This window comes from Seriola dumerili, unplaced genomic scaffold, assembly GCF_002260705.1.
Source record: "Seriola dumerili isolate Sdu_G_001 unplaced genomic scaffold, Sdu_1.0 BDQW01001222.1, whole genome shotgun sequence".
NCBI lineage: Eukaryota > Metazoa > Chordata > Actinopteri > Carangiformes > Carangidae > Seriola > Seriola dumerili.
Window position 1 is genome coordinate 74,809 of NW_019175477.1, and position 21,060 is coordinate 95,868.

General features: G+C 42.1%; 2 protein-coding genes across 4 annotated transcripts in view; both read right to left on the reverse strand.

Annotated features, from left to right (window-relative positions):
* scube3 (signal peptide, CUB domain and EGF like domain containing 3) overlaps positions 1 to 4,981 on the reverse strand; it is a 70,387-nt gene extending 65,406 nt beyond the window's left edge. For both annotated transcript variants that reach the window (XM_022767593.1, XM_022767592.1), the window contains exon 1: positions 4,679 to 4,981. In XM_022767593.1, the coding sequence (XP_022623314.1) occupies positions 4,679 to 4,778 (100 nt within the window). In that variant the 5' untranslated portion in view covers positions 4,779 to 4,981. The remainder of the gene's footprint in view (positions 1 to 4,678) is intronic.
* Positions 4,982 to 13,689: 8,708 nt separating this feature from the next.
* LOC111238193 (specifically androgen-regulated gene protein-like) lies at positions 13,690 to 20,936 on the reverse strand. 2 transcript variants are annotated; one of them, XM_022767597.1, is made up of 4 exons: positions 20,821 to 20,936; positions 16,416 to 16,610; positions 15,630 to 15,789; positions 13,690 to 15,536 (listed from the first exon to the last, which is right to left on the reverse strand). In XM_022767597.1, exons 2-4 carry the CDS (start codon positions 16,518 to 16,520, stop codon positions 14,032 to 14,034), a joined length of 1,770 nt encoding a protein of 589 aa, XP_022623318.1. In that variant the 5' UTR covers positions 16,521 to 16,610; positions 20,821 to 20,936; the 3' UTR covers positions 13,690 to 14,031. The 2 variants fall into 2 exon arrangements, with proteins under 2 accessions (XP_022623318.1, XP_022623319.1); XM_022767598.1 differs by lacking the exon at positions 16,416 to 16,610.
* Positions 20,937 to 21,060: the final 124 nt, after the last annotated feature.

Below are 21,060 nucleotides of genomic sequence, written 5' to 3' on the forward strand. Positions count from 1 at the left end.
ATATAAGCCAGAGCTTCACTTATGTTTTTGTTTTGTTTTTAAAGTATAATACTGATAGCCAACATTTTATGCCATATTTAATATCCTAAAATTTGACCACTTACATGCCAAGATATTGCTTTTTCCCCTTGGAGTTTTAATGTTGGCAGGATATAAAAGCATCTGAAACAGCACTTTGTCCAGTATGGGCACCTTTCTATCATGACGCAGCGAATAAAGTCAGTGGTAAAATCTAAAAAGTTGCTACCAGCACATCTAAAAGTCACTAAGTAACTTGTTATTACTTGTTTGTTAATCCCTTCAAAAACCAAAGTGTGAAAACAACATTTTAGCATGTTGGGGGTTGCATTGGATTAAATAAGCAAAATATTATATATTATTATTATATTATATGCTTTATAGGTGCTGGTAGGCAGTTTTTGTAACCATTTGACAGAGCTAGGCTAGCTGTTTCCCCCTGTTTCAAGTCTTTGTGCCAAGCTTAGCTAACCAGCTGCTGTTTGTAGCCTTGAGTTTAACAGACAGTTTTAAAATTGTATCAATCTCACCTAACTCTCCACTAGAAAGTGTATTTCCCCAACATGTTGAACTATTCCTTTACATTACTGCTGGAAACATTTATGTGATGCTGATAAATTCTTAATTTCCTAAATGGAAATGTGGCAGTAAAACTTTATCGCCTAACCTTGCAATTTTCCAAACAATCATTTGGAAAGTGCACTTATTGAAATTCTTGTTTTCGAGACCTTGAGTGGGAAGTCAGATTTTTTTTAAGGCCAGAATCTTTGACACTCTGTTGCAGAGAGGAAAATGTCTTGGTTATACATTCCAGCGGCCAGGATGAAAGTGAGCAACTGTCCAGAACGAAGGCCCACTGAATCGCCTTGGGTCACAGCTTGTACCAGACAGTTTTAACTTTACATGCGCCTGTAAACATGGTGCTCATTCTGTATGTAGCTGCAGCCTGCCTGCCTGCCCTACAACTGAACTAAAGTGTTTGTATAAAGCTGCAGCTTGGCCACACTGAAGCCATGGAATTAAAAAAAAAAAAAAAAAACTAGGCACAATAAGCTGGAGCCATCCTGTTTTTTTAAAGGATTCTCCCTCTATAATGGAGCCTCATTTTGGGAAGTGAAAGACCTACAGTCTGCTAAGTGCAGTCATTAATATCCAGTCTAAAATCACTCATCGCAGTCATCCACATTCACTTGTCCTCACAACACACCCACAGATCAAAGTCATCTTCGTGATTCATACCACATTGCTCTTGGACAGAATTGTTATCAAGTGTTTTCACCACTCAAGTAATGCCAAGATAATAATCTCTCTGCTCTCTCGGCTGCTCTGTAACAACATGTACAGTGGTTCTGGAGCAGCACTTGTCAGGCAGATGCTTTCTGAGTGCGTCTGCTGAGTGGTAAAGTGAAGCCGGATTGATCCCCTCCACCCACTCATCAACTAGTGACCGAGGGCTAGCCCGAGGCGCGACCTGCCTCAGACACTCTGATCATAACGAGAACACAACTAGCTGACATGCTGCATGCCTGCTGCAGAGACGGAAAAGACAAACAAGCCCGACTCTTATCACAGGAGAGTACTTTTGTGTAGGGAAAAAAAGCATTTACAGGTTAGGAGCTCATCAGCTATAATTGGGTTTACATGGTGAGAAGTAGATAAAGAAAATTAATGGGTGACCTGTCACTGTGGTCAATAAGTGATTCAAACACTAATGTCCTGATCCACAGTGTCCTTAACTGCTCAAAGTCACAGAGCATCCCGATGAGGACAGAAGTCGTCTTTTTTCCTGGTTGACCTGAATACATCTTCCATTCGCTGGCTCTTAAAAATTACTTTGACAAAAACTGAGCTCCGGTACCTCGGCAGACAAATAGGGGTTTTTGTGCCTGCTTGTGTTAAAGGCACATCCAGTCTCTGAGGGGTTAAGTGCAGCAGCTCAACAAATACCACTGCAGGAGCTTGTCAGGACTCAGGGGTAATGCTGAAACCACACAGCCTGAGAAATGAGAGCGAAGGTGATGAAAGTGGTGTCAAAATGTTAAAGTGAGATGACTGGCCATTTTCACAGAGGATAGTGCCTGCCAGTCTTTTTTTTTTTTTTTTTTTTTACCCCTCCTTCTTTCTGCTAAACAGCAAGCGCTCGTAAGTTCAAGGCCAAAGGGATAGACAGAAATAAAAAGGCCCATTTAAATGGTTCTTTTATGTGGCTTCACATACAGTTTCAAAGAACTGTCCAAATTACCACAGACACAGCCCATACACTCTCTCATTGTCCCAATTATGCGCACACATACACTGACCTTTGCGTGCTTACACAGACCTGCAGCATATCCAGCTTTCTATCAAGTAACAAAAGTGGGCTGGAGATGACTGCAGAAAGCGGTGAAAGGGGCAGAGGGGAGCTGTGCACATCTTTTATGTTGCAAAAATATAAATAGCACATTGGCTGACAGGGAGCTTTCTGACACAGTGGGTGTAATGCAGTCGTTGCTTATGGCTGACAGAGAAAAAGCACAGCTACTTCATTAAGTGCAAAGGAAAGGAAGCGGGGACAAAGCAAACAAAGCAAGAGTTGGGTGAAAAAGGAAAGGGGTGAGTGGGTGTTGGGGGTGGGTGCAAGGGGGATTTCTTCTTCCCTTCCATCTCGCTCATAGTGGAGACTCAGGCAGCATCTCTAGGTAAGCCTCCCCGTCACTTGGGCCTCATATTGCCAGGGCTGCTTGGTTCCCACAGTGTGCCCAGGCCTGGATCTGGCCTTCCTCCCTGCTCAGGCAGCCCTGCGTCTTTAGACCCCCAGGCCCCGGAGCAGAGGTTACACCAACACAGCCAGCCACGGCAGCATGTCAGCCCCACACCAACCGTTGCCTTGGTGCCGCTGCATTAGCGAAGAGCTCCTGACTCTGTTCGAGGGAGAGTGATTTGCCATGACGTCTGTGGCTCCCCTCTTTCCTTTCCTTCTCTTTTCCTCGCTTGCTGCTGCTCGCTCGCTAAGAAACCTCCTCTCTCACCGTCTGTCTCTGCACCCTTAATCTCTTCTGTTTCCCCGCTCTCATTTTTCCCTTCTTTGTCATTCTCTCCACCACATCCTCAAACCTTCCCTCCCTCATTCCACTGCTCTTTCACTTTTTTTTTTCCTATAGTAATGACTGATGCCTGAAACTCAGTGCCATGATTAGACTGACATTGATGAAAGACAAAGACTCTTGTCGGCAACATCTGCGTTGAATAAATATTGAGCTGACAAATTGTGCAGCTTTTTTTTTTTCTAGTCACTGTTCCTCTCTGTTTCTGCATTTTTCAAAATTGTTCCCAGCTTGCAGACTTGTCAGTGCCACAGACTTGCCACCAACATCAAACACTGTATTTATTTTCAGTTAGGCACAAAATATGCTCACAAATAACTTCACAACCAAACACAGATAGTATGTCACTGCAGGGCTGCTTGTCTTGCACTGATAAACAGGAACTGGAGGAGAAGCCTATCAAGTGGGGGTCGTCCGGCGTTTCACTGTGTGACCAACAAACAGGTGCATGCCACTACAGAGCGACTCTCATACAGAAGCATTCCACACTACAAGGAAGTGTGTAATCGATGTTGTGGAAAATAAAGTGAGAAAAAAGTAGTTCTAATTGCAAAATGTAAATATTGAGTTTTCCCACAAGTGGGGGCAGACCACCCAGGATGCAAAATAGTCACCCACCCCCTTTCTCTTTTTGCCTTGTCGACCGCCCGAGAGATGTCTTTTTGTGTGTGCAAAACATCACCAACCACAATCAACACTCACACAGAAACCATGATGTGTCTTTGCATGCAAATACTTCTGGCAGCTCTGCCTTGGCATTTTGTATTGTGGGAAAATTAAGTGATGAAAACCTGGAGGAGAAGACTGAGTGGATCAGAAATGGAGTGAATAACACACCGTGTCTGTCTTGTTCCTGTAAGGTGCCAGAGTTTTTTTAGTTTTTTTTTTGTTTTTTTTTATTCAGGCTGCCCTTGTCTGGTCTGAATAATTTCTCACAAGACAAGGGAGCAAGAGGGCAGCCAGCTGGGCAGGACGGTACTGTAGCTGCAGTGTCTGACAGACACAGACTCCTCCATGTGTGTGTTACAGGCTGGTGTCAAATACTTGTCTGGACTGTGACAAATGCCTCCTGGTAGTCTCACTACAATTACCTGCAGGATTAGCTATGAAACATAACTGTTCACACTGCTGATGCCGTTTGAAGATCAAAGACAACTGTTTTTTTTTTTAACAACTTAATTTAAGCCTCATTATGTTTCCTTTCTCTTCTGTCTTGGCAAGTCGGCAGAAATATGAAGAAACTGAGCACACTGACACAAGAAAACAGCTATTAAGAGATTGCCAAATTAGGCACTGAATCAAGAGAAGGTGTCTGATTGAATTAAACTAAGAATAATTGATGGAGCAAAGTCACTTAAAACTTCAATCTTACCCTCTACATTCAGCTCATAACTTGTTGTTATACACATAAATTCAAAATCCATTTATTTAAACTACTGATCTCAATTTTTATAAGTGTCTTCTTTCCAAACGCAATCCAATACATCTATTAATGAGGCACCAAGCAGTCAAGCAAAAAGCAGTACATTCCCAGCCACGATGAGTAAAATCAAAGCTATTTGGAGGTGAAAACTTACCTTGAGTGGTTTTACTTCCTGAAGCTGACTGTTGGACAAAGACGACCAAGCAGAAACCTACAAATCCAAGGCTTGCGCGAATCAAAGCGTGCATATACATGTTAACTTTCACTGTAGTTGAACACCAGCACTTTCTAAGGTCTGCGATGCGCAAGAGCACATACAAGGGTGTGTGTGTGGTATAAAGGTCTCTTGTTATTCCCTCTGAGCACCCGCTGACAGGATCCTGTGCGATCCCTTTTCCTCTTTACGCCTGCTTATTTGAGTTTCAAGTGATCGGGGTTGAGGATAGCCCGACAACGCGGAGCGGAGGCAGGCTTTTTTGTTATCATGTTTCGAGCCAGACCAATGTCAATTTAAGAGAGAGAGAGAGAGAGAGAGAGAGAGAGAGAGAGAGAGAGAGAGAGATGGAGTGGAGCGGCGGGGTCTGAAGGGGGAGGAGAGAAGAGGAAGCAGCGTCCGCGCTGCGCTCCGGACTCCTCCGCTGCTCCTTCTCTGCCCTCACTGGCTGTCGCGACCTCCTTTTTTTTTTTTTAAGTTCTGCAAAAATTCTCTCTCACACACACACACACACACACACACACACACACAGGTGCTGCTTGGACTTAACCTAAAGGTTACCCCCACGTGCACGGCCACGATGGGTCTGGTGGCTCGTGCGTTGTTCACCTGGCCGGCCAGTGCCACCTGCGCCAACAAAAAAAAGTGGCCCGGGACGTCGCGTGGGTAAAAGCAATGTCTGAAAGGGGTACAAGACGGCGGATGGATTTATAAATATCTCAGATGGAAAAAGTAATAGCCTCGAGATTGAATTTTGTTCTTACTCCAGTAGACTGTGTAAGAGCTCATCCAGCCCAACTAACAGACCAATAAACGCCTATTTTCATGGGGTCATGGGTGCAGCGCAGATGTTACTACAGCTCACGGATGGTGGATTAATGCTGTCAATAAAGCAGTTTGTCAACAATAAATGTTGACATTTAAAATAAAAAGCCAAATCAAGACACAAACATTTTTTTACTAAACTATTTAATGGGTGGGTGGGTATTAATGTCCTTCATGCCATCTGCCCATTACTAGTTCAATGAAGTTAAAAGTTCAGTTGACAGAGTTAAGAACTAAATTGCAAAACGCATTTGAAAATAGAAAATGAAAACCTAGTTTTATTTCATATATCAACTGATTTCCCTGCATATCATCCTTATTTCAAGGTCAATTGAGGGCCCAAAGCAATTTCATATTCCTGTTATAACTGGAACTGGTCCTGCATGAAGAACTGAAACCCAAATGAACGTGTGACTTGTATGAAAATAGCCTATGCATTTGAAGGAAAATGTTTTCTTTTTTTTTTTTTTTTTTAATATAAAAAGCCCTGCTGATATTAAGTTATTATGTTGACTGAATAAACTACACCAGCTGTTCAAAACACAGTATGTATGATAACTAACAATCAGTAACTGTTTACAGGAACACTGATGAAAGCTTTATATAATAATCATCTGGCATAGGAACCAAAAACAATGCAAAAGATAATTTGTGTCATCTGGTTCCAAAACTATGACCAACACCACATTATCCCTGCAGGAGATTCAGCTCAACTGCCACATTTCCCTCATTGATTTTTGCTCCTGGCGTTGAATAACTAAAGCCCTGCTTGGTGTCAGAAATCCGTCATAATGAGATTCACTCAGGTATTTTTGATGCATGTTGTAAAAACAAAACTCCTCATGCCAATACTTCCTTAAACCAAATAAAGATGAAACAGTATCAGTATGCTAAAAGTGTTTTGAAGTGGAATAGGGATTAAAGTTTTCACTCCGGCACCATCAACCATTCCTGAAAATCACTGATCACAAGGCCCTGTATGCACACCATTACCCACAAGACCTGAAGAGGAATGAGGCTTGAGGAGTTACATGAATCAAAACAGACCTCTCTCACATTACCAGGAGCACAACCCACTGAGCTACTGCGCCACATTTCACCGTCAATGGCAGTTGTTTTCAGGGAGCACCCTGCAGGAGGAATAGCATCTGTAGTTCCACACCTGCTATCTCCTGTATTATCGCCTAACTTAATCAGCTGTGTTGATGCATTTATGTTTCTATTTCAACGTACGGGCAGATTCCGCACTATAATTATCACGCCTGTTCCCATGTGTAATTTTTTTTCTCAATCAAATATAATTAGGGTCTCACAATGAGGCTGATTGGAGATAACAACTCTTCTTTCTTCAGATGATGCAGAGAATTTGAATCACACCCAACATGGATCGTCTGATGACAGAGAGGGAGGAGAGAGGATTATTTTTCATTATCTTGCATCTTATCCGAATTTTGTCATTACCTGTGCTTTAAAGATTACGTGTCAAATTGTAACTGCCTTAGATTGAAAGACAGATATCTCATAAACCATGTTATCTAATATGGTTTCCCATGCTACCACACGTTTTACCAGAGACCAGGGGCTTCAATAAATAAGAGATTCAGTACAAAGGAATAACCTTCCGAGAATCCCCCTTCGCGTCCACGGAAGAAGAAAAAACATGTAAATCCACAGCACAAAGTCAAGCAGTTCAGTGTAATTAAAACAACATCCGTCAGGGATATGGAAATATCCCATGTCCCTGTGTCCAAATCTCTGGGTAATTGTGAGCACTTGTATAACCAAATGAGCTCAGAGTCACTCGGGGAGTTTGAGAAAGTCAGAACACGGTTGCCACAGAGCCTGAGTACAAGTCACACTGGAGGATCACCGCACTTTCATGGCAACACGTCATTAAAGACAAAGGGCTGTGCACGGGCATCACAACGTGCACCAAACCAAGCTATTTTTTCACCAACAGACACACAAGGGAAGCCCAGGCTATGTTTAATTTATGACGCTCGTCATGAAAAAGGACTACACACTGGGTAAAGGGGAGTGGGAGAGTGTGGAAGGTGTCGAAGGAGCAGCGAGGATCTTTCACAGACAATAAGCCAAATGAAACTGTATTATTCCCTCTTCTCACAGAGACTGAAACGGCTTTTAAGCAACTTGTTTGTAAGATTTGCTGCAGAGTGACTGACCCCAAGCTGCCGTTACTTGTTCTGCATAAAGTGAATACTTGAAGGCAGTATCAGTTTATAGCTTTTTCTTTTAAAGAGACCAAACATGGCACCATCTGGATCTTTATGAAAAATGAATGATGTATATCAGAGATACACCACATTTAACAACTGCTACAACTGTTTTATCTCCACCAACGGGTGTTTGGAAAGTCCAAAATTTTCCACTTCTCAGAAATCAGAAGGCAACAAATATTTCCAGACAGTTGTTTTAGACAGTGTTGTCACTACCTGCTTGTAATTTTGACTCCGAAAAATCAAAGTCAGACAATGCCCCAACAGCTGTTGCAGTAAGATAAATGCAAGATGGATGCATGTTGGGAGGCGTCTGCGATAGCCAACACTGTACTCTATTGCATGCTAATGAACTGAGGAGTTAGAAGCCCCGGAGAGAGCCTAATGTTCTCTTCCAGATGGTCATACACAGGGACACATCACCTCAGCTCCTCATTTACTTTCTTCCAGTTCAACTTTTATGCTCCCCAATTGTCTGAAAGATTTATGTGTGAAAATGCCAAGACTCACAGCTCGGAACTTTTTCCTCTTTCTTCCCTTCTTTCTCCTCTCTGCGGGGGCTTCCTATGCGAGGTTACCGACACCACCGCAGGCCCAGCAGGATCTCTTGGTACTCACCATGCCAGCACCACAGGGGAGCAGAGTGGCTTGCTGAGTTCCACACTTTAGTACAGGCATCCCAGCGAACACTGTGGGTTTGCCCCAGGAATGCCTCCTGACCACAGCCTCAGTCACTGGCACTAACGGAGAGCAGGAGAGGGAGAGGGAGGGAGGAATCACAGTTATCAAGTGGGACGAAACAGAGGTGTCACACACAGCCACTCTAACTAACTTAAAGACTTACTCTTGCATGTCAAAAATTAGCAACTCCAGTGGCAAAAGCACATTTAAGTTGTGTTGCATTTGTAACATCGCACCAGTGGAAATGTCACATGAGCTGAAACCTTCTCATGAGTGTTATGACCACAGGTACCCTCAGGCTCTGGGTTATGAGGGACTGTTTTCTTTGAGTCCCAGTCATGTTACCCGAGTCTTTATGCTGCAGCAGCAGGGAGGTAGACATGATACGGACGGGCTTGTTAGCTGCATGAGTGAGCGTGCGGGTGCTGGAGGGGATACAGGCCTGTGCGCATACCGCATCTGGTGTGTGTGTGTGTGAGCGTGTGTGCACACCTGTAATCAAGTGGACCCATCAAGATCAAATGAGACAGAGAGGGAGACTTTGTCCTGTTAAGATCCTAACTTTAATCCTTTCTGATGAGCCTGTATCATTCAAAGTATCAATCACCATCATACAACAAAAAATTGGATAACAGTGCTTGTGCGCACACACGCCAGCACACACACCCACACAGAGGAGAGAGATAATACCCGTATATTTTAAGTAAACCTTTTTGATGACACAGAACTGGGCTGGGCATGCTTAAACCCCAGCACACTCAGCAGTGGCTCTGTGCCACTTTGTCTCCACTAATCCTCTATGATCAACTCATATCTGGAGAAAGGGACGAGGCTTTTGGCGGCCTCCTTCAGACAGACAGTATGTAAGTAGGTAAGCACAGAACAGGACCAGGACGGTGGGGAAGTCCCATGAGCTCACTGTCTAGCCTGATAGTGCAGCAGCTACGCCTACCTGCTCTAACTGCTAACCCCAGGGAGTGTCTCCAAGGAGCTTTGTTGAGGTTCAAAAGTGTGTCATAAAATACCAAATAATACAAAACCTGAAGTATTTTGGGAGTGAAACACCAAATTTCAGATCCCATTCAAACCATGTCAGGCTCTCCAAGCTCGGCACAAATGATGATTATGCTTAAGGGTCATTGTGACACTGTGATGAGTAAAACCTTCCAGCAAATCGCCCACATTCAGTTCTTACATTCTTTGCTAATACTCTGACCTGAATCATTTCCTCTGGAAGGAACAAGACAAAGCGATTTTGTTTGGAAAGATAAAAACTACAGCTCAGGACCAAGCTGAGCTCTCAGAGTCACGCTGGTTCAGGCCTATTCTGACCTCAAATAAACCTCAAAACTCTAAATAATTACTTATTCACTTTGAAAGCAGCAGATCCTGTTTCCCATACAAAAGCCAGTTTTATGAGACATTTCATGGATCAACAGCTGAACCAAATTCATTTTAATTAGTCAACCAAATTTCATTATTGCAGATGCAAAATCCAAAAATCTTTCCACATTTTGAATGACTGAGCTTCAAAAGCACTTGGAAATGTCAGGCAAATAAAATGGAAACTGAGTTAAAGTCATGGATTTGGATTCTTCTTTGTTTTAGCATTGTTGGCAGTAAAGGACTCACTGATGCAAAGTAATTTCCCTTTGGCTGAATTCAAAGCAAACTGACTTGATGCTCTTTCCCAGCTTTTGTGTGGATGATAATAAAATTATTATATTACTGTTTATTATGAATTAGTGGATGTAAAACCTCAGAAAATCCACAGCAAATGCAGCCTAATCCTCATTTATGCCCTTTAAAAACAACTGTTATGACCTCATATGATTCATAAATGAGAGTGATAAAAAAAAAAAGAGCTTCGTAATGAATCATCTTTAAAGGATTAGAACTCATCAAGAAAACATAAAGAGTATGCAAACAAAAGACATCTGTTAGTTACAACATCAGCTCTTTGGCACGCAGAAAAATGTATCATAGCCACTTCCCACTATTTTTGGATTCAAGTGAGTTGTAATATACAGCAGAAGTAGAACTGTTTAAATTCATAATTTTTCTCTGCATAAAGCATGTGATGTGAAAAATATGCATTTGTATGCACAATCTTAAATCCTGTACATCAGCCACAGTCTGGTTACAGCATTATTGTACTAGTACACAAACATCAATCTGGACTGCCCTCCAGTGGTAGAGCTGTTTCTGTGGAGCAGAGGTTTTCAAACTCTGACACTGCGGGCCCCTCTTCAGACACAACTGACTGACCCCCACCACCCAACCAGCACCAACCAGCACCGCCACCATACATGTACAGTACATGAACGACACTGTCATTCAGCACAAGCCTTAGTAATGTCAAAAATATTGATAGTGAAAACATTTAAAGTTAAGGTTAATATCAAATGATTTCGAAACTATAATTATCATTCTTTGTCTTTGAGGATAAAAATGTTATTAGTTTTGGAACAACAGTTTCCATAATTTGGGGGCCGTAAACAGGAAGTTAGCTAGGTAGCTTTGTACTAAATTTGAGACATGTTTTTTTCTTAGCCTTTTTGTTAAGAGTTTGGTAAATTGGCACCATTAAAACTATGCCGAATTAAGTATTAGCAGATTATGTTTGCAATATATCAATGCACCTTCAAAAACAATGTCATTAGACCACTTTGATACTGAAGATAACTTAAAAACGTGCTGATTCTCAGGCGAGTTCGCCAGTTCGTTTGTTTGTTGTTTGTTTCTGATTTCTTAGCGGATTTATGGACGTTTATTGGACAACATAGTTAAAGATATCCTTGGAAAGTGTAAAAGACACCGAATATAAAATGTGTGTATGTAAAAATGTCTGTGATTTGACCGAATTATAACTCTGACAAAGAGTTGAGCTCGGTGGGGGAAGAAAATACCTTAATTGTCTCCATTAGTTGTGTGTCACATCCACTGCTGCTGCTCCAGCTGCTGACCAGGTTGGTGATAAACAGCCCTAATCAACGGGCCAAATCACAATAACGAACTTCCCCTTGTCCTGTCCCCTTCACCTCACCTTAATAGCCATCTTTGCCTCTCCCTTCAACTCTCCTGCGCCCCCCTGGGGACACGCACCTCACAGTTTGAATATCTGCTGTAGAGTGATTAACAGGGTCACAATATATTTCTTGCATGCTGTAAGACTGTCTACATTTTTTAAACTATGAACAAGCCCAATTCTATTCTACTTAATAAACCTAATTTGTCATAAAGCTGTAGCCCCTTTACTCTTATATCACAGCTGCATAATGATTATTTTAAGGTTTACTTAATCTTAGATTCCATCTTTTCTCCGTAACTTCTTCACACCAAGACTGCAGGGAATCAGTGAAAGTATGCAGGCTGATATGGTATGTTATTCGTAGCAGCTCATCTATGATGCCTACTAGGGTTAACAGTGAAAGTGACAGGAGCTGTCTGTGAGTCCTTGTCAGTCAGGTCTGCTCGAAGCAGGACAACAGACAGAGCAGGTGGAAAAGAAAGATAGCTCACATACCAACATGCCAGAGAACAGCACAAAGCAGCCTATGTTAGTTTGACACCAGGTAGCTGCTTCCTCTTTTCCTGGCTTTACTGTAATAGAGCGTATTCGCTATAAGATAAACTAATAATAATGCAACACACCAGTGATTCTTATTCTGATAATAGCTTTTGGTGTGTTGAGAGTATAATGAATAGAATTTTATTAATCATTATTACAACTTATGCACACGAGCTTTATCTTTTAACTAAAGTATTCAAAACAGCATTCAAATTCTTTTTCCACTTGGCTCTTCTTCTTTCCTCTGACAAATAACACTCAGGGGTTTACCTTCATGGGAAAAATACGTGTACAAATATCCACAAAAGCATATGGAAATACTCTCTTTATAGATAAAATTAGATGCAAATTAGATAATGGATGAAAATGCATCCTGAGAAGAAACCTTGGGTGTGATCAACACAACAAAAAGACTAAATTAAAAAAGGTGTGCAGGGCAGGGCTCAAAGAATCACAACGCTGACACATGACGTGGCGCTTGGCACTGATGCAGTCATTTAGAGACAACACACCTACACTGTGAGTAGATTTAATTGCACAATAAAAGAGTAATGGTTACAATGCTGCTCCACAGGCAAAATGTTTGTTACTTTTGGATGTGGCGGTCTTCCAAGTTATGGTCTGAGGTCTGAAAAGTGAGTTGATAGAAAAACTTGTGCTGTATTGTCTACAAGTTCTAGAGTACTGCAATCTGGTGTAAATACCTCAGAGAAATATATTTCAAATTGAGCTTAATTTTCACTGCAGTAGGTGACCTTAACAGCAGATTACAGGAAAGAGCAAATCTATTTGTCTTAAATGCCTGCAGCAGTGTTAAAATTTTTTTCAGACAGCCCGTCGGCTCATAAATGTGCCATCAGGAGCAACAAAGGTGTTCCATAAAGGTTTAACCAGCAGGTGAGAAAAACCGGTTTCACCAGTTCTCGCACCATCACATCAGATAAGGGGTGAAGCTGAAGCAGAGCCAGAAAACTGGTGCCTCAATATGCGATTTGACATAATACAAGAGGGTCAATGTGTCATAAGCCACCAGAGGAAAACAAATGACATATTCCAAATGCACATAAAGTACTTGTGGGCAGCATGGGGAGAGTGTATGTTTCCGGAAATTAAAACAATTCTTGGAATAAAACTTGTTTGATCAGCTCGTGTGCAACTGACAGACCCATAGTGACACTATATGTTGCTGCTATGTAACAAGCTTGTGTATCACTGTGCAGCCATGCAGTCAACGGATTTCAGATTCTTATCACCAAGTGGCCACCGACTACTTGCTTTGAGTGTCAGTATGGTATGTTCTAGCAATACACAACACACTGTCTACATTTTTATGCATTAAACCAACAGCCTTCAATTATGAGCCAAACTGCACTGCACAAATAGGTTCAGTGCTTAAGAAAACAAAAACAAAAACTTGTGATAAACAAAGCTGGACTAAAAGTTCCCCCAGGATTTTAGGAAGTGAAAGTATTAACAATGACCTTTCAAAGTATATAAAAGGAGAAGTAAGAGGGGAACCAGCCTCACAATGGTGTCACTGTAATGCAGAATAACCTATGAAAGTGGACAGTGATGTAGAAGGTTCATACCTGTAGATCATGAGACATATAGTGACAAAATAACTCATTGTTGCCTCGTACAAGTAACAGTATTTAATTTACAAAAACCAGAGGAACAGTGAGAGAGTCAGGAATATCCAAAAAGTCCTTGATTGCCAGTCGAATGAGAAACAAAACACTGTACATATGACTGTACAATATCAGTAACAAGTAGATGAAAGTGTGGGCATGACAGTATCCAAGTCATATGAGGCAGTCTCTGGTTATAATAGCTTAAATCAGTAAAATGAAACATGCATAAATATGTGGTTAAGCTGCTTCCCGAAAGGTTTGTAATGCCTTCATCAATTGTGTATGAAATAAAGTGTCTGAAGGGATTCTGTGGCAGTTAGATGAGGTGTAAGATGTAGTGGCGATGCATTAGTCCCTCAGCAGCCCCAGCTTCTTCAAGGCCTCACGGCGGTCCTCCTCATTTTCTGCACGAGGGCAGATCAGCACACTGATGCCTTGCGATCGAGGCAGCTTCTGAGAGTCTCCAGAGTGCTGGAAGGCGGTGTGGGCAGGCATTGACCTCCTTGAGTTCGGCTCTTGACTCTTGGCACGTCCTGGCTGCAAACCCTCTCCCTGAGCACTTGAAAACTCCTTCCTGCTCCCCAGAGAGGCGGGGCGTGGCCGATTGTTACGCAGATGGCTGGGACTCAGCTCGCCGCTGACACCCTTACCGGCCTCACTGGAGTCTTGACTTGCCATATAGCTGCTTAGACCCAGACCAGAGCGCTCCAGGGTGGCTGATTTAACACCTATGATCTTGAATGGCATTAACTGCTTGGTCAGGGTAGGAGGGGTGAAAGGAGGCGTAGTCACCTGTGCATTAACTTCAGCCTCTGAAACATCTTTGACAGCAGACAGTTCATTATCTGACGGCAGAGGTGCGAGGGGGTCACTGAAGGCAGCAGGTGCTGGGAGAATATCAGGAGCTGTAGAATTAGCTGATGGTGACACAGCAGGAGACTGTAGAGAGACAGAGGCACGAGGTGGGCTGTTGACAGATGTGTTAGATGGTGTCAAGGGGGGTGTATGTGGAGCTGCTGGGCTGAGTGGAGAAGGAGGAGCTCCCCATGATCTTTGAGTTTTGGGAGAAAGTTTTGGGCTCAGGGCAGGACCTGAATCTGCCTCATCGCCTTTTAGCAGGCCAAGCTTTCGGAGAGCCTCAAAGCGGACCCTCTGAGGGTCCATCAACACCCGGTCACTGCTAGCGGGGACCGAATGTCCCGAGCTGCCATCAGAGCCAGCCACTGCTGCCTTGTGTGACTTCAGTATAATGTTGGGAGGAAGCTTCTTGGGCTTAGGGGCCACAGCAGGTGGCCCTCTGGGCTCAGCAGCCTCGGTGGGAGGACTCAACTGGTGGCCAGAGGTGATGGCTGGTGGACTCTGGGTGGGGGACACTTCAGGTGGGGCCATGTTTGGAGTGCCCTGGGTTCTCTTCGCAGAGGCTCTCTGACGTAGCTTCTCCAAGTCAATAGTTGCTCCTGGCTTGTTACAGGATATCCCTGCAGGTGGAAGATGGTCTTGGACTTTCTTTGGTTGTGCATGAGGGTATGGTACATCCATGAAGTCTGAGGGAGGAGGGATCAAACCCAGATTTATTTCAGAGGCCTTAGTGGACTGACCTGAGCAAAGCTCGGTACTCGTGACAATCTTTGGTTTGGCATCTCCATCCGTGGATATACACAGCACCCGAGTCCGAGTAGCTGATGGAGGGACTGATTCAGTGTCAGGAGGTTTGGGTTGAGTCAAGCTCAGTGGTGTTGAGATGAGACCTTTTGTGTTAGCTGCTGAAACAGGAAAGGACTGTGGTTCAGAGGTTTGATTCACAGCATGATGGTCAGCTCTTCCAAACTCATCAGACTTGAAAATGGAAATGTCTAAGGAAGGAAAGCACAATAATTAAAGTTATGATGCAGGTATGAGACAATCAACTAAGAGAACATGCAGGGCAGAATATCAAATGAGCATACCGTCTTCTTTCGGCCAACCTATTTCTTCTGCCTGTAACCCAGTTTCTTCATCATTGGATAAGCCGCTGTCCTCTTGCACCTCCAGCGCCTCAATGGTTTCCTCCAGATACATGAGACACGCCCTCTCCTCTGCAGATAAATGCTCCATACTATCTTCACTCTGCGCAAAAAAAATAAGACACTCTGAAATATATTACAGATATAATGATGCATTTTGACAGAATATCTCGACTCGTCTGTCCTACATCTAACCCTAAACACATGAGAGACACAAAAGGGGCAATAGGTCAAAGCTGTTTAGTGTTCAAACAGCTGCAAAGCAATGACTAAGTACACCACTCCTGTCCTGGTCCTGACTCTTTCATTCTAGATTCGCCTGTCAGAAGAATTTATTTCAGGTAACTACAGGTGCCTGTGAACAGATTAAGATCTTGTCCCCTCTGGTCATCTTTAAAATAACAACTCTCACTGGAACTCCTTAGAGGCCTCCCTCTGAACAAACATGAGAGCGTTTCACCTCAAACAGATTCACTTCCTCTCATTGTCTCCCATTTAACCGTCTCATATTGACTGTAAATGCCCAGCCAAACGTCATTACAACCTGATGCGCAAATCTCAGTTCTTTGTTTCCCCTGTTACAACCGAGGACAGAAGCGCTGCCAAAAGTCATGTTTATTCAGAAAGGCCAGAGGAAAGTAGTGTGACGGTGAAGTGTGTCAGTGTGTTGTACAATAAACAGTCAGTGGGACAGATGACTGAAATGAGGAGATCTACAGCAGCACTCACACAGCCAGAGTTCATGCTGATTACACTGTCGCAGCTCCCAGCACTGTCCATATTGCTCAAGGATTCCATGGCAACGCCGCCTGGCCACGTGTCACTCTTCGGCATTGCACAAGGAAGAGGATGAGAGCAGGACTTGGGCCTCGCGGTCCTGTTTTAATTGTGTAAATCTCACCAAGAGTCAACGTGAGGAAGACTCTGAAAGGTCAAGGAGAAAACGAAACAACAGGATGAAAAGACCAAACTGGAATCAGACGAAATTTTCACATGTGGCACAGCTACTGCAAAATGTTTATTTCACGTTGCACAATTTATCAAACCATGATGCAAACAGTGACTTCCTACATCAGCTAAAAAGGAGATGAAGCTATAGTTTGAGGCTAAAATAGATCACAAAATGAGTTAGTAACAACAAAACAGCAACAAATATTAGCGTCAAATCTTTCCATTAGTGTGACAAATTCATGCCATAAATTAAAGCTCAGAGCTAAATGACCCTCATAATGTAATAACTCTGCTATTAACGTAACAAGGGGCGTTTGAGATGCCAAATGCCAGTCACTGTGATCTATTTAATATAACCAGTTATGCTAATTGCGTCATTAAATAAATGAATGGATGAATTAGTGAACATTTTATTTACACATTAAAACGTGGCCTGGATTCAAATTAATAGATCAGCATGAAGATGGATGTTTGCGAATACAATTACAGACCTCTGTCATACATATTGATACCTTTGTCAGGTGTGGCACATCAGTTCATAACCAGAATGGATGGCTATGGGTTGAATATTTAATATTTTACCTTCATCTGTTTCTAGAAAACTAATATATTAGAATATGTAGCATATGAGCTGAAACGATAAATTAAACAACTACTTTGATAATCCATTAATCGTTTGATGTTTTTGCTTGAAAACAGACTCAAACTTTTGCTTTTCTTTCTCTTCTATGATAGCAGACTGAGGATTTGAAGGGTACTGACTGTTGGTTGGACAGATTATTGATATTAGTTTAATGCCTTACTACAACAACAGCTGCTTTTTGAATTATTACACAGGAAGAGAATATGTTGCATCATGGCATTAAGGTATTGCTGTACATATGATCAGAAGTTCCATAATGATGCTTTAAGCATTGTTTGTTAGATGCCATTGCAGTCACTATGATTCAGTAAAAAAGAGAAAAATGCTCATCTTTGTTTGTGAATTTGCATGACATAGTCACAGACAGCTGATATGCTGTGTTTTGTTGCAGCACTACACTGCTTACTTGTGTTTCCTACCTATTATCCTGTGTCAGGCCTGAGGAAAGCACGCAAGCCAAAAAAAAACTCAAGGGATTATTACTGGCTTGTCATCTGCTAAAAGGATACAAGGATGGGGATTTTCAAAATCCTCACTAAAAGACGGATCATTTAGAAACAAATAGGGCAGGAAATTAATTCACAAGACCTTTTAGAAAATGCCACTAAAGCAAAGTTCTTACGTCCTTACTTTCCCCTTCTAGGTACTTACAGTGTATTAGTATGTGCCAGAAGCAAATACCACCAACAAACAGCAGTTGAGACATGAAGGGATAATACTTGATCAACTCAAATTCTGTCATGGATTTTGCTTAACTAGGTCACACAAATGCAATACACTGTATTCAAATACGAAAAGCATTACAGCCTGTTACACATCTATTCATCACGTAGACGCGGCTGCACAATCAGGTTCAGGTGTGTTCGTGGACACAGAGCAAAGCTAACTTTATTGTTCTCTTATCTCAGAGAACATTTGATGAAACATATAAAAGCAACGGAATTAAACTTTCCCTCTATGAGTCAGTGTCACTGTTTGTCTGTGAATTAGCCACCAAAATGACAAAAAGTTTTTCCAGGCCCTAATACAGCATGAAGGTGTGAGTTATCATAATAATTACCGGAGAGTGAGGTTGACTGAGGACGCACAGACACTCAGTCCCCACAGACAGAGTCTCCCTCTGCCAGTACGACGCAGTTTGAATTTCATTTATGTGTGAAACGATAAGTGTTTCTATAAAAATGGGAGCAGCCACTGATGTTTTTTGCAATGAACTGCATGAACATTTAATGATGGCAGCTTAAAGAGGGTGAGAGATCAATCAGTCAAATTCTAAAAATGCAAGACAAAGAGGACAAAACAAAACATGAGTTTTGTTCTGAGCTGTAGCGGTTACACTGAGGGTTTTACTGACCTGTAGGAATTTACACTCCACAACTTAAAAACAATAGCACATGGTGGACATATAAGAGACACATTCAAATATTTTTAGACTAAATATAACTGCTTTCATGCAAAAAATGAATAAATACATAATTAATTCTATTGAGAGAATACTTTGAAAAAGGCTTTTGGGAATAAGTTCACTGAATGAATAAAGTATGAAAACATTCAAATAATTCATGCACTTCAAAGCTTTAAATTCAATATGTCTGATCAACATTTTGTGAATCATGGGGTTGGAACCTCAGTATTTCTAGAAACCTGCCAAAGGCCTTGGTTTTATCAAACACATACTTTGCATTAAGAGGACATTCCCCAACATATTGTCGTAAAACTTTTCCAAAATCAGACTTTCCTTTGTGATGTTGATCTATTCTAGAGCAGTGGTTATGCAACGTTTGGGCTTGGAACCCCTTAGAGATATGTTAGTTATGAACAGTTCTTATTTTCAGACTGTTTCATTAGAAAGATTTTTAGAGTCCTGAAGAGGTCCAGTATTTGACAAGAAGAAAACGCTTAATTTGAAAAAAATTCAAAAAGTGTTTTTTTTCCTCTCCCTTTGATTCTCACTTCTATCAAGTCATGTTCGTCTGTGAGAATTTCAACTTGAATTTCCTAGAAACAAGTGCCTGTGTGTTGAAACAAGAAAGAAGATGACAGGTTGAAGTTGAAGCTGCTGCTCAAGAATGAAGTAAAATAAAACCAGATTTTATATTTTATTTATAAGAGTTTAAAGACAAAAGAGACAAGCAAAAATTACTCAGAGAGAAGGAGATTTTTGCGACTCCTCAGACATATGTCGGGGTCCGACCCCTAGGCTGGTTAATCTAGCGCACTGACATTCTGGCCTGTTGACATGAAGACATAGCAAGGACAGTTGGGGAAAACCTGATCTCCAACACCCACATTCACACATGTTTTCTGGCAACAAAAGCTGTTTGACAAAGCGCCCACGGGCCTCCCATAGAAAGCTTTAATAGGTGCTAATTATTGCTAACTCCCATTAGGCTGCTCAGATAAGCAGAGCGACAGACAAATGTCCAAACTTCAGCAGCCAACACCTCTCAAACCTGAACATGACAACAAACCTGAAGGGCAGCAGTGGGAAAGCTCACTACACCCACAGCTGACTCAGGATTTAATAGTGACAGGAATGTCACTTTGCTTGCTTCCCTGTCTTTTCAGACAACCCTCAAAATCAGCCAAGCGCCCTGATGTGACTGGGCGTTCCACTTGAATTATAACTCAGACGATAAAACGTTTTAACTATAAAGGGGAGGGTCCCCTCCAGGTCTTTGATGTGTTTACTGTGAGAACAGCTGCACGGTTTGTGAGCCAGCTTTATTGCAAACCCAGGGATCGTCATTTACAGCCCATGATGACAAATTACAGTGTGTTCGTAAAGAGGGGGTCCAAAAAATGTGAGGTATGTGTTCAAGGGCAGCCAGTCAGAGAACTCATTTAATGATTAACAGTAAACAAAAGTTCATGGTGAACACCCGGTTGTGCAACTCTCAACCTGCTGCAGTGAACAGAAATATTTCATTAATGTTTAGCTTGGCAGCATGTCCCACTAAAATGACTATTATTGACATTTATGTGCAAATATTTGTGCCTATTCATGACTCATTGTCTACTCTCTACATCACCAAATATTCAGGTTATTAAACACTTGTGATCAATGTGTCATCCCTGAAAGGAATAATAGGCTTCAACACAACATGAAAAGTGATTAATAATGCTGGTCATATGTAGGAATATTTCCTACAATGGCAGGAGTGTCTTGTGGAGTATTTCACCTGGCCCTCCATTTCTTTTCAAGTCCTCTCAACCCAGACTGATGATAACTGACACTGTCTGTGCAAATAGGGTCAGTCACACACAACCTCATCAGCTACAGGGGAAAAAAAAAAAAAAAACCTGGAGACCTGTAAGGTTTGCTGGCTCACACACACACACGCACGCACGCACGCACGCACGCACACATACACACCAGTCTAAACAAGGGAGGATTACATTTTCAGAAAAGCACTGATTTGTGGTTTTTAAGGAACTAAACAACGTTTTCCCTCATAACTTGTAAAACCTTTGTATACACGAGATAAACTGAGAAAAGCAAGCACTCGCTTCCAAGAGAAAGATTTCCTGATAACTCACCGGGGCTGTTGGGGAAATGACGTCTCGGTTAAATGTAACAGCTGCTAAAAAAAAATAAAAAAATAAGAGTTGTTTTCAGGTCTCAGTCCATAGTGGCGGTGCACCTCTCTCCTCTCCTGTGGCTGTACTGTTCTTGGAAGTAAAACTACACGACGAGAAGTGACTGTCACCACAGGTGGAAATAACCTCAGCCAGGTGAACCAATTAGCTTCAGGGCAGGTTGATGGGTGGCCAATCAGT

Excerpts from the sequence above, each read along its gene's own strand:
- LOC111238193 (XM_022767597.1), bottom strand. The coding sequence starts at position 16,520 with ATGCCGAAGAGTGACACGTGGCCAGGCGGCGTTGCCATGGAATCCTTG. Across the intron at positions 15,790-16,415 it reads TCAGCATGAACTCTGGCTGT|AGTGAAGATAGTATGGAGCA; the intron begins GTGAGTGCTGCT and ends TTTTTTGCGCAG. Across the intron at positions 15,537-15,629 it reads AGGTTGGCCGAAAGAAGACG|ACATTTCCATTTTCAAGTCT; the intron begins GTATGCTCATTT and ends TTCCTTCCTTAG.